We start from the raw sequence: 17,276 nt of genomic DNA, 5'->3' as shown, positions 1-17,276 counted from the left end.
GTTTTAAAAGTCTACAAATGCTTCCAAATACTTTAATATTAAAGCAAAAATGAAAATCTGGAAACTATCCTCCCACATATTTCTACAACGCTAAAACAGAGATATGTGGATATAATGCATTTTTGTGCCTATTAGACCAAACTTAAACAAAAATGTTAGCATCTCTAATTGTTGGAAGTCTATTTTTTTCAGATATGAGAAATAAAATGAAGCTATAATATCAGTTCCTCACAAGGTTGCTAAAAAGTTGATATTACTACTAGTGATTATAACCTATTATGATTGTCTTTGTGTTCCTGCTCTTTTTTAATGTTCTGTTTTTCTCTCTAGAAGTAAATTACTCAGATGACTACAGCACATTCAAACTTGCCATTAGGTAAGTCTTTACTGCAGCTTTAAATGGAAATTCTGCAGCTGTGAAACAGAGAGTGAACGTGCAACAATAATTTTGTCACATAATAATCTCATCTTCAAGACTGCATAGCCATGAAGCAAACCTTTTCATTCAGCAACAAAATGGAAGCAGATGTATTTCAAACCAATTAACTGCAGTGACTGTAAACCATCAATGGTCATGATAGTAAACATGTGCCTATGCGTGATCTATATCAATCACAGGAAAGACAGCATTTTCTGCAGGAGGGGACAAGATACTAAATCATACTGCAAGATGCGAACATTGGCTGAAATACACATCTTCTGCCAAAGCCTCAGATGTTTTTTCAGGCAAGAACCGCAGGAGAGTTGCCACATACCTTGCAGATGCTGCAAAAGAGGAATTATGGCAGTAATTTAGGGCTAGATCCACCACTCCGTTTTCAAGATGGGACTGAGCTGGTCACAGAGTAATTTGTCAGTGTCAGCCTCAATGCTCCCTTCTATGTCACCAAGGAGCAGTATCCAGGGCTCAGACTATGACCGCAATTCAGATTACCTGGCAAATCTTGCAACAGCCCAGCTCTGCTATGAGTTTTGCAACACAACCCTCGTCTAGTCTTTGCTATTTTACTGTTCGTGAGTCAGGAGAGACTCAAAAATCACACTCTTGTCACTGCTGCAATACAACTATCATAAATTCACCTTTCACATACCTATCATAAATTCAGACTTCTAAGATTTAAGCATTTTTCCACTGCATACCAAGGCACATCTGGCTAAAATTAGCAAAGCAGGCTTTATTGCTGCATGAAAATTTGGTGTAGTCAGCTGCCAGAGATACCTGATATTTACATCCTCTTAAAGTACATTATGTTCAGGTGTTTTAAGAACAGAAAACTGAATCCAGGACAGTCATGCCTAGGGAACAGAATGTCATACAATTTGACTGTCATCGTGAATCAGTTATTTTGATTTATCATTTTTAATTTAAAACAGAAAGAATATATATCCTTTATCCAACTAGCAACAAAAGCCCTTACTAATTTTAGAGACAGGTTAAGAGACAAAAAAGAAAATCTTTCTTATTTTGCCTTTTCTTCAGATAAACTCTACGAGGTATTTCTCCATGTTATCCTGTTAATAAACTGTCATGATGCTTATCACTCCAGCCTTTCAGCTTTCAATGAAAAGAATGTGACTGGGAAAAACCTTTGCTTTTTTATTGTTAAACTTTCCAAAGGAATATATTTCTTTTAGATTTAGTCTTTCTTGTCCTTTAGTCTCCCTCTGGTCTCTAGGCATCTTATCACTGTAAGTAATATGTTCTGTTTTTTGCAACAGGATACTCCCTCTGTTCCTTCCCCTGTTTTGTATTAGAAGTTCCTTTCAATATCTATAATAATTTTTTACATCAATGTTTCACCAACATAAAATTGTTTTGAATTACTGTTAGATTTTCCTGTCAAGAAGAAAAAAAAAAAGAGAGTATTTTCATTAAAACTTCAACTTCAGAGACTCTAATTGCTCTTTTCCTTTCACTCTAAATCTAAATATAAACCAAGAAGGCAACACCAAGAATGACAGTGAGAAGAAAAAACTGTAACTATAAATAGCCTGAAAACACTGCTGAGAGCTAAAACATGAAACAAACTTGTTGATAGATACTCTTTCTTCACAGTATGCTTTATCTATTGCATTTTCTCTGTTCCACACTGAGAGTGTAAAAACATATTTAAAAAGTAGTCCATTGTTTGGTAATGCTGCTAAGATAAAAATAGCAAAAATAATACAATTGGCTTGCTTGTTATGAATATTTTTTTTTTTAAAAAAGCTATCTCCCTTTGATGTTTAATGAGGAAAGACTTTCAGATGCAACTACCAATTCCACCTCATGCTTTCAACCATAAATTGGGACAGAAATTTTTCAAGTGAACCTAGCATTTGGCTAATGCTAGTATTTTGCTTTGCTGAACTTGGAACCATCTTGTGTCTTAGCATGATATTCAAGTACTTTTAAAAAATTGTGTTGCTGTATCCAGACCTCTGACCAACACAACACATTTGCTTTGCAAACAGTGATGTAGAAAAAGGACACAAAAACACACTCTTAACACTGTAAGTGGTCTAACCTATAGTACTCACTGTCATTTCTTTCACACTTTATGTATCAGATTGGTTTAGAATGATGATGACTTAAGGGAAAAGTCTCTACTTGAACTAAATGATATTTTGGCATTTGTAAAGTGGTAAGGCTGCCTGGAGGAACTGGAAGGCATTTGTGTGTGCATGATTGTGCATGTGTGCATGTGTATTTTTGTGCTTAGATCTATTCTCTAGCAGTGTTTCTCTAGACAGCTCACAAAATAAGTTTCAAATGTTTTACAAACCTGTTATCTAATAGTTGCAATGAAAACTAAGATATGTGCTGAGGAACAGTTAGCATAAAACTGAATTCTAATGCTTTCTAATTAGGAAGAGGAAGATAAATATATCCCACTATATCCATTACTGATATTAGTATTAACAGGATCAGTATGAATGTTCTTCATAAATCAAACCAGTAGAATTTACGCTATGCATATTTAGTTCAGTTTATCTATGAATGCATTGATGTGTAGGTCTTGGTGCAGGCTACCAACCACAGTATGATGATTTATGAAAGGAGAGATGTCTGGTTGCTTTACCTTCCTCAGCTTATTCATCCTATCCCTACTTGTAGTGAAGTGTGCTTATTTATGCAGCTTTCTCATCTTCCCCTCACTGTACAGAGTTTTACTTAAAAGTGAAGTTGATAATACATCCCAAAAGCAATTAATCTGTAAATTGACATATGGGAAATACATTATGCAAAGAGGAACTGCACACAGAAGGAAACAAAGGACAATAGAATGGTCACTTTTTATGGCCAAACCCTAATTTTTTCATTTTCTCTCCAGTAAGATGAAAGGGTCGATGTACAAGGTTATTTTAAAATGTCAGTGTGGTTAACCACAGATATTCTAGTTTGCCAAGATATGATCCAAATCAGCTACAACTGTGGTGTGTTCTTCTGTTCATACAGTTCTAATGCCATTTTATGAATTAATCTTGTGAAATTACAGTGTTTTGCAGTGTTGCTCTCTGTTTCAAAACAGTGCAGTTTGCACTAACTTTGCTCAGTGTCATACCTAGGAATGCCCACCTCATCAAAGCATACAGCTTGGACCAGTATACATGATACTGACAGCACTTATTTAAATAGGAACTAAAGAGTCTATATTCCTAGAGTAGCACTGATCTACTAGGTTTGGCATGAAATATCTCAAAACTCTGCACCTCGGTCTACTGTTTGAGTAAAACAAAAATAGTTAATAAGACCTGACAGGAGATCACTCAAATTAAAATATATAATATTAAATGCACATTGTCTTATGTACAATTTTACAGTTTTAAATAATAAAGTGAAAAAAAAAAAGATTTAGCACTTTCCCTGTGGAAAGGGACCTGGGGATCCTGGTTGATGGCAAGTTGAATATGAGTCAGCAGTGCCCTGGCAGCCAGGAGGGCCAACCGTGTCCCAGGAGGCATCAGGCAAAATGTCATCAGCTGGTTGAGAGAGGTGATTGTTCCACTCTGCTCTGCACTGGTGCAGTCTCACTGTTTGTGTGCAGTTTTGGGCACCTCAATATAAGAAGGATATTAAGCTCTTAGAGAGCATCCAAAGGAGGGCAACAAAGATGGTGAAGGGCCTTGAGGGGAAGCCGTATGAGGAGTGGCTGAGGGCACTTGGTCTGTTCAGCCTGGAGGAGACTGAGGGGAGACCTCATTGCAGTCTACAAGTGACAGGGAAGAGGAGGGGCAGACACTGATCTCTTCTCTGTCGTGACCAGTAACAGGACACAAGAGAATGGCCTGAAGTTGTGACAGGGGAGGTTTAGGTTGGATACTAGAAAAATGTTCTTCACACAGAGAGTGTTTGAGCACTGGAATGAGCTGGAGAAGCTTACTTTACCAACCAGGTGATCCCCAAATTTAGGGATTAAGTTCTAAGAAAGAGGTAAGAGGAAGAAAGAAATTAATTCCTTACAGAAAGAGAAGTCTGAAGAAATTGAAAGGGTTTCACCAAGAAGGATGCTCTCTCTGGTCTGGGAAGCCCACTTGAAAATCTGCAAGGATTGCTTACAACAGAGGACAAAGTAGGAAAAAAGGTCTACAGAGGATATGTTTCTAAGCCTGGAATATATGATCCAGTGTAAACAAATTCAGTCACACTAGGGTGTACACCAATGTAATTAGCATTTTCAAGACCATTCTTGCTAGATTGCATCTAGTTAGATTTCAAGTAAAAGGAAAACTTGTTTGCAATCACATACAGTATACTACTGAGACTTACTTCAAGATTCTTGTCTGATGATCAGATTTCAGAAAAAGGAAGCTTCTCCCTAGAGAAGTGCCTGCTGGGAAAAACTGGTTTGGCTGGTAGATGGAAAATTTTGAATAGAGGAGGTAATACATAATGAAGTTCCACTGCATCCAAAAGACTTGCACTTATATTAAAGACATATCTTTCAAGAAACAAAAGTATTCATGAGGTAAAGGAATAAAGTTGTTAACCAGTCACTGGTCAGCTTGTGACTTGTCAACTGCCATGTGGAAGGGATGAGAACTGAAGGACTTTCCTGGAACAAACCAGAGCAAAAGTGTTAAGAGAATGTGAAGGAGTGCAGAGAGTAGAGCTGGTACATGGCTTGCCTGTCTCTGAAAGCACATGCTGAAAGCCAGCAGAGAAAGCCAAGAAAGTAGGTGCTGGTTCTCTTGCTGGACAAACACTACTTGCTGGACCTTGGTTGAGGATGCATGCCCTTCCTTCTGTAGCAGAGGGTATTCCACCTCTCTCATAATGTCCCATCATGCTGCGACTTGCTCAGGATTTACAGACAGACCGCAATGCACAATGAAAAGTAAAAATGCAAGACAAAAAATTGCTATAATTTTTCTTTTACTTTGTAAAAGAGAAAAAAGGAATCCTACGTTTAACTTGAACAGAAATGCTTTTACATGAAAGCCAAAATGACAGATTTCATGAGTAGTTAGTTAAGAGATCAAAATGGAGACCTAGTTGCAAATGCATATACTGATCTCTGTTTTCTTGGACATGCTACCCACATGTTTTTTCATTCTAACCAATGTATTATAGCTAATAAAACCCTTTAAAGAATATAAATAAAACTACAGTGAAGATAAAACTACAATGAGAAAGACTGTATCTAACTAAGAACTAAGGTTAGAAAGAACAAATTTTATTGAATTTATAGTACTTGGCTTGTGACTAGACATAAAAAGAAAATATCTGATCTCCTCTAAGACTTATTCCTTGCTGGGATCGTTAAGTTTCAAACCAAATCAGAACCAAATCTGTTTAGCTTCAACAGATGATATAATTAGCTCTGAAGAAGGAAATGAAGGAAATTCTGCATTCTCTACAGCCAAATTATTTCAGAGTTTCACTATTCTTTCTTTAAAAAGGCTTGGGAGTTTTTTTTGTTAGTTCCAATATTCCAAAATATTGTCACTAATCCCTGTGCATTAGATGATTATTTTTCTTTATAAAAAGCTTAATCAGTTTAATCTTTTTAGTTTGGTGCTGTTTAATCTTTTTAGTTTGGTGGTCAACGTCACCACATAGGTTCTTTGCCCTTTCATCAATACCCATGAAGTATAAATCCATTTGCCTTTTGAATCTCAGAGCAGTTATACAGTTTTGCCTGGATATTCAAGTTTTTGCTTCATTCTCTTATTATGAGATAACTCTTACCACATATAATTTCATGCTTTCTATAGAATACATGTTGACTTTTGCCACTCTTACTTCTGGATTCCTAATCTGAATTCTTAAACATTTCTATTTATATTTCTTAATCTTTATAACACATACACACTTCTGTACTTTCTGAATCTTGAGCAAAGCTACATTGTTATACACTTTTAATTCAAATACAATGGCCTATATACATTGATGATATTTTTCCACAGCCAAAATGATGGCTTATTATATTTATGTCTTGGTGTGCTGAATTTAATGCTGTCAGACACTGTGAAATGTAAACTCATCATTAGCCACAGTGAGGATAGGAATTTAAATTCACAATGTAGGCTGAAAGCTGCAGGCCATATTTTCGTGGGTGAAATAATTTTTTTCTGGAGTCATTTCCTGTGTGTGAAATTATTCCTAGCATATAGGAGTCTGCTATGAATAAGCTTTGAAATGTATTGCAGAGCAGACATTATTTGAATCTGTGTTTTTCACAGCTTTGCCCGCATACCTGCTTTATAAATAGATCTAGGGAAAACAGTGAAGTCCAAGATGTTACTGGTGGGGATCTGCTAGCTTTTCCTCTGAGTAAGGCTTTGTTTCAAACTGTGACTGCCCTGCGCTCAAACAGTACCTTCATGAGAGGATTTGAGCTATTTTCTACCTAAATTTAGAGTCAAGATCTTCCTGTTCATTTATAAGTAAATTTGGAAAGTACGATGTATGTCATGACATAACGCATATATAATCTCACCATGCAGTTTATGACTACTAAATACATTAGCCTGTACTGAAAGCTGGAATAAAAATTTGCGTTAAGGTAGGATAAAAATAAAAAAGCTACTTTTTACTGGTTTGGGATAGAATTCAGAGAAAATGAAGTGTTGTAGTGGTTTGGACTTTGTTTTCCCCCAGAGGCTAAGAAAAGTGGTAGACCCCAAGGGGTGGAAACCCCTGGAAGTTTTGAAGTTTTGCCCAATGAGCGCTCCTGCAAAAATGTAAACATTCCACAAGCTCACCGGAAGAGAAGAGTTGTTGTTTTTGGTTGTTGTTGCAGGAGAGGTGGTCATGTTGTAGAGCCACGAGGAAGGGGCTCTGAGCCCCTCGGGGCCTCTGGGGCCTCCCAGCCCCTGACTGGGGGGGACTGCAGAGACTTGGAAGAGTGTTAGACTGGGCTAAGTGTCTGTAGTTATGCTGGGAGATGTTTTTCTCCACCATGGGCAGCGGAGACAGAGCAGAAAGCAGAGACGCAGCGTCCAGAGACTGGCTAAGAGCCAGGACAGGTAAGACCTGAACCAGAGAAGCAGCAGAAACGGCATGTATCGCAGAAAGGACTCTTGGAAAGAGAGAGAGAGAGAGAGAGAGTCAGCAGCAGAGCTACAGAGTTCTGGGGGTAAGAACTGTACCAGACCCCCCTCCTCCCCCAAACTCCTTTGAGACCCCTCTTGGAGAGGAGGGACATGGACTCCTATTAAGGAGAAGAGTTTTGGACATGCAGCACCAGAGAGAGAGAGGAGCTGAGAAGCTCAAAAGCGTCCTGAAGCTGGACCGGGAGAGAGAAGGAATGCGGGGGGGAGTTGACCTTGGCCCCCCTCGCTGCTGCTGACAAGCCTGGCAGCCTGGAACAGAGCACAGGAGCTCTGATAGAACTCTTGAGGCAAAGGCTTGCAACTGAATGCTGCCCAAGATGTTCTGACTCAAGGGTGAACCCCTGAGGAAGGGACTTTCACGAAGATGTCCCTGCATTTCGTGATATACCTGTGGTGACGCGAGTCTTGTCCCTGCTGGCAGTCCACAGGTGAGGCCTTCGCTTGGACCGAAGGAGAACCGAGGGGCTTGGAGACCCCCTTGTGTGTATTGAAAAGAGATCCAGCTACAACAACCCAGCTATCAACTGCTGCATGGAAGACAGATGAGGAGAACCTACTGCCTTAGAAGACACTGCTTCTCATAGACTGAAAGGGATCTGTCCTTCTTTCCCTCCTGGACTTTTATTTGGAGGGGAGAAGAGATTTGATCCATTGTAAATACTATACGTCATGGTAGAGATAGTTGTGATTGTGTGTATAATGTGTTATAATATTTATTTGTACAGTCATTGTAATATATTCCCTTTTCCCCATTTGGAGTCTGGTGTGTTTTGTCTGGAAAAATCATCTCACATTAGGTTGAGATGTGGGAGGGGGCTTAGACTAGGGAATTGGATTTTGGGGCTATCTCAAACCATGACAAGTTCTGACATGTATTACATGGCTCACAGTAAGAAGTACATCAGTATATTCTTTGCAAAAAGTCAGATGCCTGCAATATTTCCTGAAAATATAATAGTATTTTTCCTATTCTGAAAGCTTTACAAATTGAAATCCAAATTATCTCATCTTCTATCATCTAATGAGAATATTGCTCCAGGACAAAGCAGGACATTTTTGGCCTGTAGTGTCATCATTATAGGGACAGTATTTGGAACCGAACACACTTTTCATTGAACTGAAATCCTGTAGTATTGTGCAGCCTGATCCTTATCTTCAACAACAAAATTTTGTTTCCAGGCTGGAGCTCTTTTGTGATTTACCTTTCCCTCCTGTGAGTGGTTATATCTTAAAAATAGAGATGGGTCTGACTGCTGCAATTTAAATGTGCATTTTCAAAACTACAAAGCCTGAGGGCATGTGTGTGTCAGGTTTATGTTAGGTTTAAGAATTAGAATGTTACTACAAAATCTGAACCCAATTAATACCCATTTCCTGCATCTAAACCTTCTGAAGGTTTACTGTTTACATTCTAATCAAGCTGTATTGTTTTGATTTAAGGGTTATCTCAGCTTATTAATAATGGGACAATTTTCCACTGAGCTTTGACCCTTCCATAGGTCCTGTGAATTTGCCTGGAATCATCCAATTCAAACACTTCAAAACTATAAGTATTTTAAATTGCATCTCTGGACTTTGCATAGTTCTTCAACGGGGAATGCGGAATATGACTGTCATATAATGCAGATATTAGTAGGTTTTCCTAAAATTATTAATTCTTACATTGGTCATAAATACCCAATAGTTTAATCCTGATGTGAAAAGTTTAGCCTGAAAATCAGATTCACTCTGTAAGTTTGAACCAGGCTCTGGACTGATACTGCTCTTTACCAGGCCAGGGTAAATACTCTCCAGTAACTCTGGATAACTGCTGGTTGTGTTCTGCAAAGGAACAGCTAAGACAAACACAGAAACAACTCAAAAAAACCCACCTTATTTAATAGAATTAAATAGATTACAGCCCAGAAAGAGAGGAAAGGATTGAAATCTGTCTCCTCTTATGTCATGATGCTATCATGAAAAAGGAGGCAAAAAAAGAAGCTGATTATTTAAGGAGAGGTATTCAGAAAATATGGATTATAGAAAGGTTAGCTCTCTAGGTAGGGGATTATTTTCTTCTCCCTATACATCAGAAGAGTATAATTTTGCTGGTTTTATTTTTTTCCTTTCTTTTCTTTTCTTCTGCCTGACTATATGCTGGCTCCTTCTATGACTCTGTCTACAGAACAGCGTAGATGAGTATTTTTCAGTGAAATGGCTGTAAGAAATTGAACATGTTTTCCCGGGCTGACAGAACTGTTTGCATATTTGTCTGCTTTTAGGTTTATTCCTTTTTCCAAAAAAAATTATGTTACCAAGGCTTATTTCACTTTACATACATTCCTGAGACCAATTCTTCTGTTCCTTGGCATGTTTTTGTTCAAGTGCCAAAAATCAAAATATTTCTTTTGCAAATTAGTTGTTATTATCTTCAAGTGAGTCTAGTCTTCCAACAATCTCCACTGTCACCTGGAGGCTGGTGTAAGCACACACCACTTGGAGTCTGAGCTGGCTGGGTGCATTCTACCCTTAACTAGAAGATATAAATGTATTTATGCAATGTCCTGGATAAGAAATTTATTTACTTAGTCTCACCACTTGTAGCCTGCCTACACATCTTTCAGTTCATAGACAGCTTGGAGCCCACATGCATATGACTGTAATCAGCTCTGTAGTTGTACCTTCAGAGTAATGCCCTGACAAGTTGTTCTATTGCCAAGTAATTAGATTACCACAATAATATTATCTTTCAAACAGAGCTCTCATACAGACAAGTCTGGACATTGAGTGCTTTCTTGAGATCTAAATAAGCTTGTCAGAAACCTTATTCATCCAGTACATTCTGGAGTACATATTAATGTAGACATTACTGAGGAAACACAAAAATCCTATGTATATGATGCATTTTTGTTACTGAGAGACGATGATAAAAGAATTCTGGTTCATGCAGTCTCCAGGATACTGAGAATCTGGCCTATTTACTTAAAGGATTAACTTTTTAGAACAACATCAAATACAGTAGTTTTACTGTGGTCAGATAATTTGGTTGCATAAGCCAGCTTAAAGTGATTGTTTCCCTTCATCTTGTGCCACTTCACTCTCCAAACTCCATCTGTCCTGAATGACAATCCACCAGTTGAACGTGGCAAATCCAAGATCTTTCCCATTCATACCAAAATTACTATTCAGTCGCTGAATGTACTAGATATACGCCTACTGTAATAACAACATACATAAAATAATTTATTTTTCTACATTTCAGTACTTGTTATAAATATTTTATTTCTACTTTTCCAACCTAATTTGCAATTCACATATATTTCCTCATATTTCTGTCATATTTCCTTTTTATAGCCATAAGCCATATTTCTATTTTATCATTTCCTTTTAACTACTCTGGAAGACCTTTCTGTATTTCAATTACCTACAGACTCACAGTCCTGCATCATAATCTTAAAATCAAAACTGAAGTACTGATGCACTCCTTTGCATGTTAATTCTCACTATTATTAGAATATTAAGAGAATGTATGTAGGTATCTTCCGAAGTTTCCTTGATACATCAAGGCTCTCATCCTTCATCTAGTAAAGTTAATGACTGATCAAAAGCCATACTGAACCCACTGTAAGCATATACTTTGGCATAATGAAAAATATACTTCCAGCCCTTCACAGATTTTTCCTGACACTGTTCTGGTGTCAAATTAGATTTGACCTATACACATCCTGCTATTAATCTCAGAAACTGTTTCCATTACAACTGAAGTATGTTGTCCTCTTCTGACTTCCATTTTTCTACTTAGCTGTGCTATTTGACAAGGAAGAAGGCTCTTAGGAAGTCGTAATGATCTGCAAGTTTTTTATGCCTCTTCTTTTTGTTTCTCCTACTGCTGCTGGCAACAATGTGCAAACCTTAGTACAATTGCACTTCCCATAATGAGATCTATTTTTATGTTTGAAATATGGAAACAAAGTGATCTTCATCTAACTGTATGAGGTCATATAATACAGACAGGGAACCCCACGTATCTGAAAAGTTTTGTGTTTCCAAAAATTATGGAAGGACTTGAACTCTATAGATTTATTACTAAAATCTTAGTAAAACAATAACTGACAATTTTCTAATTAGCTTCTTATTTATTTTTAGAGGAGAAATATTATTGCTGACATATTAATTATCATTATAAAAAAATTCAGTTCTATCCAGAAAGGACTTTAGGTCCTGTGCCCAGACATGCAGCATTAAGGGATGAAAGAAAATAAGCCAGCATTTAAGAAAGTAATAGGGAACAAAATAAATTAGTTCTCCATAAAGGTAATATTTTCCAAACAATTTAGACTGGGTTATTTAGAAAAAGCGACACAGCTTATGTGCTACATCTAGAAAACGTAATTGAATTTGATTGCAGAACAGCAATAGCTTCTGATGGAAGACTTATTTAATTTGCCTTTTTTAAAACATGATTAATAAACATGAAAAGCCACATCTAAAAGTACAACTGATTTAGCAATCATGTAAAACCTATAACAAAACAAGTTACAGTATAGTTTTTATGGGTCTCAGAAAAAGGATCAGAAATAAAATTATGGTTAAAGAACACTATAGAAAAGTGATGGAAGTGTACAGATCAGAAGAACATGTAGGAGACAAGATGAGAATTAAATTGCTATCTCTTCTCCTTCAAAAAACATAGAGAGAGAAATACTTTTATCAAAAAAGCAAAATATTTGTATAATTTGGATAAAACAGTATAAATTTAATGGGAAAAAAGAGGTTCTGATAGTGGGTATTTAGCCTTAACTGAGAAAACCACCTCAAAAGTCAGAGAAAAAACCTTGGTTGAGTTGTCAAAAAAAGTAGGAGTAGTTAGACTATATCTAGACAAGGTCCACGTTCCTTTGTACTTTTTAAACAGCTGGTAGATACAAGCTTGGTTTAAGAAAAAAGAGGATGACAAACTGTACTATCAGAGACATAATTCTTACTATAAAATCTTTCACTGTATAACTTTCTTTCATAGCACTGTCTTAAAAAAATGCATACCGACCTAGGCCTTCTTAATCTGTTCTCTCAAAAGTACTCTGGCAGGGTAAAGCTGCCTCACAATATATGCTTGTACTCTCATTGACAAGGGTGACTAATACAACTCTGTTACAAGAGTATCTTACGGAGATCATCTTGCAATTAAAAGAAATACAAAATAAAAGCAAGGGGCAGGAAACTTTGCATTAAGATTTAGATAACAGAAGTAAAAGTCAAGCAGATATCTTGCTCTGTAACTGCAGAAAGAGTGAAGGAGACCCTGTGATACTACACATGCTGTCCGTTCACTAGGACAGGGTGAATATAAGAGATGGAGAAAGGTTTAACCGTGTGCAGAAAGGAACCTGTAAGCCCACCAGAAAGTCAGCTCCCTATTCCTGCTTATTTCCCAGTTCTTCAACAATATGTTCAACTCATCAAGGCTTTCTCGTTGATCCCTACAAAGCTCTGTGATACACATTAAGCTTGGTGGCAGGAAGCATCTCTGCTCAAAGGGGCAAGAGTCAGCTGCAATTCTAACAGATCTGTCTAATAAAGCAAAAAGTTAAATCTTTTTTATTCTTTCCTTGAATAATAAAGTAGAAAAGAGTTAACACAGTTAAACAAAAAAGCTAAAGTAACAATGGAAGGAATAATAAGTATTTTAAATTAAATCAGCCAACTGCCTAATTTTAAAGTGACAGACTCTTAATAGGGAAAGATATGGTTGCAATATCTCTAAAACAAAAAGTACTACTGATTCCATATATTTCTTTTCTGGGAAATAAATCGATATCTGGATTACTACAGTGTTTCTACTATACCTTTCTCCCTGAAATAGGCTGCCTATATAAAAATTTACAAATAAAAATGTTACAAAAATAATCAATGAGAAGCTGTCTACTTAATCTAACAAGTTTTTATTAATCAAGAATTTCTTAGACTGTCTAATGATAATTTTTAAAAGGATGTTTATTCTTCTAAAATGAGAAAAAATCATATACAAAAAATCCCACATTGCCATAGTAGTCTAGAAAATTATTACCAAATTGAATCATTTATTGGACCTATTCACAGTTAAGTGTTCCCAAAGAGACACTATTGATCACTACATAAGAAAATAAAATAATTTTATTGTATTACCACATTTAAATAACTGCATGTGAGAGTTTAATTTCCAAATAAGCACAGCTTATATTTGCTTTTTGATATTCAATTTTTGTTTTATTTGTTCTTCAATGATTCCTTTCCTACCTTCACCCCAAAGGCATCATGATAATCAAAACACATGCCTGAGAAAATAAACTAAAGAAAAAAATTCTGGTTGATGTTTGACATTATGATGTCTTGCCAGGTTTCATCAGTCATATCGTGTCATGTGAAGTAATGCAGTCTGATTGATGGAGCTCACAGGGACGCACAATTTTTCATGTTTGCTGGAAAATTTAAAGTATCACAGAATCTTCGGACAAAAATAGTACTTATGGTGCAAAAAGTTTGATTAAAAAATAATTACCATGACATCTAAAACTTATGATCACATTTCTCAGTGGCAGGAAATCTAATTCTTAGTGTCATTTGTAAGATGTTTTATTTTTCAACTTTTGATATATACTTTGAAATCTCTTTTGTCAATTTTATATTTAAGATTAAATTTCTCAGCATTTAATATTATGACTGAGTTTGAACTTTAGCAGAATTCAGTATGATTCTCTTTGTTCACAGTACACATGATGGATTCTGCTTTCCTAGGGATGGCTGAACAGCTGACTGCCCATGGAAAGAAGTGAATGGATTCCTTTTTTCACTTTGCTTGCATGCGTGACTTTTGCTTTACCAGTTGTTGAACCGTCTTTATCTCAAACCATAAGTATTTTTAATTTCACTCTTTCAATTCTCTCCTCCATCCCCACTGGCGATGGAGCGAGTGGCTGTGTGAGGCTTAGTTGCCAGCTAGGGTGAATCCATAACAGTAATATCAAATGACTTATATATATATATATCTAGTAATGACAACTATTTTTCTTACTTTCTTGAACAAATGCTCAAGTCAAGACAAGATTTCTATTCACAATGGTTCAGCTGAGCCTCATGAAGCAGAGAACATACTGTTAATTCAGATGGAAGTTAGACTTGATACTTTGTATATACAGAAAAAACAAAGGTCAGAGTATATGACAATAGTTTTTCTTATTGTGAAGGAGCATGAACAAATGGCATAGGTACTACAAAAAATGCTTAATGGTAACATATAAAAGACAAATCACAATGGTAAGTGTGATTTGTATCACAGTTGATCCTGTAGACTTTAAATTCATATCTGTCTTTAGAGGAATTGATTTTTAGATTATGCAGCATCTTTTGGTTGGTCAAGCAATCACTGATGATGAGAACAATTTTTCCTCTACAAGGGATTAAAATTTTGTAGATTAGTTGTTTAGTTATTACTAAAAATATTAAAAAATATATACTGTTTACATCTATTTAGACACTTTATCATTACCATACCTGTTACTTTCAGTCTGTCAGCTCCAATGACAATCTCATCTTCATCTGCAGAAAACAATACTTTTCCACCTTCACTTGCTCTCACTTCAAATCTCTTACACTGAGCCTCCACAGCATCAGCTCCTGAAATCAAGTAAGTTATTGTTTCATCTAAGATATTTTGTAAGAATTAAAATAAACATCAGCATACATGGAATACCCAAAACATATCGAATCCATGAGGCTTTGACAAAATACTGGGCTTTCTGTAAGCCTGATAGATAATTTGCATTATAAAATACTGTTAAAATAATTTGCAGAGTGTCTATTTCACTATTTCATATCAGGATAGAATTTAAAGTAATTATGAAAAACACCTATTTCAGAGTTGTGCGGAATTCAACACTAAAATTTAGAATGTACTTAAACACTGAGATCTTGAAATGCCAATTCAGACAGAACTTTCTGGGGTTTGTTCAGTTTAAATTGCAGTCTTGTCAATAGAAAAAAAAAAAGATAACACGTTAGCCTATTCCATAAAGACAAACAAAGCAACACAGCAGAAAAAGGTATTTTTCATTCAGCTCTACTTCAAACTTAAACAGAGGAATAACAAAACAAAACAAAAAAATCAAGATACCAAAAAAGATGAACTGAGATATCACAATTTATGTCATATTTTATGAAAGAATATTCCCAAATATCTCAAAGATCAAAAACTCTAAAATAACTCTAATTAGACAGACATATAGAATTGATCTAACTCCAATAAAAAAGGTTGCAGATATCAAAACTCTTTTAAATTTATTATGCTTTTAAATTTACTGGTCTTATCCTTACTCTTCAGTGTTTTGTCTACTAAATTCTTTCTGAAAATGGTGTTGAAAAGCAATGAACTGCATATGGCACAACCAGATGTAAGGCAAGATATAAGGTTTCAGGGAATAATTATCTGAAATTTTCTCAATGATTCCTAATTTGAATTGTAATGTACACCTGGAAGCAACCTATATGGGTAAAAATTATGGGGAAGGCCTTATGGACAAAGAAAACCATGTATGTCATTTCACTTTAACAATCGGGTTTATAGGTTTGTAAATCCTCCTGCTTCTCTAATACAGAAGTTTTCAGGTTAATATGCAAATGTACATTATCAAAATATGTAATAAAATTAAAAAACTGTAGTAGCTAATTTTGGACAAGGAATTGCCATAACACCCTTAATTTGCAGAATCAGATAAGAAATCAAAACAACAATTCCTCTTACTTTCACATGACCTTATGTTTGTACTGTAAAAAATTTCTGGCTATCTTTAATTTATGGAAGTAAAAAGAATATGAAAAGGAACTATAAAAATACTTGTGATGCCCCATTTTGTTGAAATTAGACATGTTTATTCTGTTGTAAGTGTGTAAAGTGGTATTTTTCCTCCACTCTCTCTACAATTATACTTTTTTAAAAATGTGATAAACAGATTGTTGGCTTTGTTTTGAAAAAATACGAAATTTTTGTAAAGACAGACAGGGCAGATTTCAGATAATCTAATGTCAGCCATGGGATAAATGCTACACCTTACAAACATTCCAGAATGCTTACTAATAAAAAGGTATAATGAAGTCTAATAGTCTATCAGGTAAATGTATCACAATATATATTCATAAATATCTGCCTTACAGAATTCATCCATTACTCTTAAATACCTTCCAAAGGTCAGTGATGATGTCCTCGATAGGGGTGCCCCCTAGGTACATTTGAATTATTTGTTTAAAATGCAATCATTTAGCTAGTGATGCATGTTAACAATACAGTTTAGTAGGATACTCTATTCTCTTGCACTGTGTCACAGGTAAAGATATCTTTTTAAAAAGCTATTAAAAACATATTAATATTTACTTTTTATATGAGTGCTTCTTTTATGAAACCCAGTGAGAAGAGGCTTTATCAGACCTCTGGTGAGTTCAACAGGCTGTTGTGTTCAGCAACAGAAGCACACAAGGAAATTAAGAGGTCAATTTATCAATTTTTTTCAATTTTACTCCTTAGTTTGCATATAAGTTAAGCTTATATATTTTTCTGCAAAAATAATTACATTAAAAAATAAACCATGCTGCTGTTGACTCTATCCAGTTACTTTATAAAATTGGGATAACCACATAACTCAAATAACTCTAAGAACTGCATAAATTATTATATTACTTTTTAATTCATTTGAAAGAGGGAGAAATTATAATAAATTATAGACTTTTAA

General features: G+C 35.6%; 1 protein-coding gene across 1 annotated transcript in view; it reads right to left on the bottom strand.

Annotated features, from left to right (window-relative positions):
• The window catches only part of SGCZ (sarcoglycan zeta), a 435,251-nt gene that overhangs the window by 37,201 nt on the left and 380,774 nt on the right, over positions 1 to 17,276 (bottom strand). Inside the window, exon 5 of the mRNA XM_039378555.1 lies at positions 15,049 to 15,171. Within this exon, the coding sequence (XP_039234489.1) occupies positions 15,049 to 15,171 (123 nt within the window). The remainder of the gene's footprint in view (positions 1 to 15,048; positions 15,172 to 17,276) is intronic.

This window comes from Pipra filicauda, unplaced genomic scaffold (genome assembly GCF_003945595.2).
Source record: "Pipra filicauda isolate LSUMZ 115617 unplaced genomic scaffold, ASM394559v2 scaffold140_size2443280_pilon, whole genome shotgun sequence".
Taxonomy (NCBI): Eukaryota; Metazoa; Chordata; class Aves; order Passeriformes; family Pipridae; genus Pipra; species Pipra filicauda.
The sequence above is the reverse complement of the archived record's forward strand: the minus strand, read 5'-3'. Positions and strand labels throughout refer to the sequence as shown.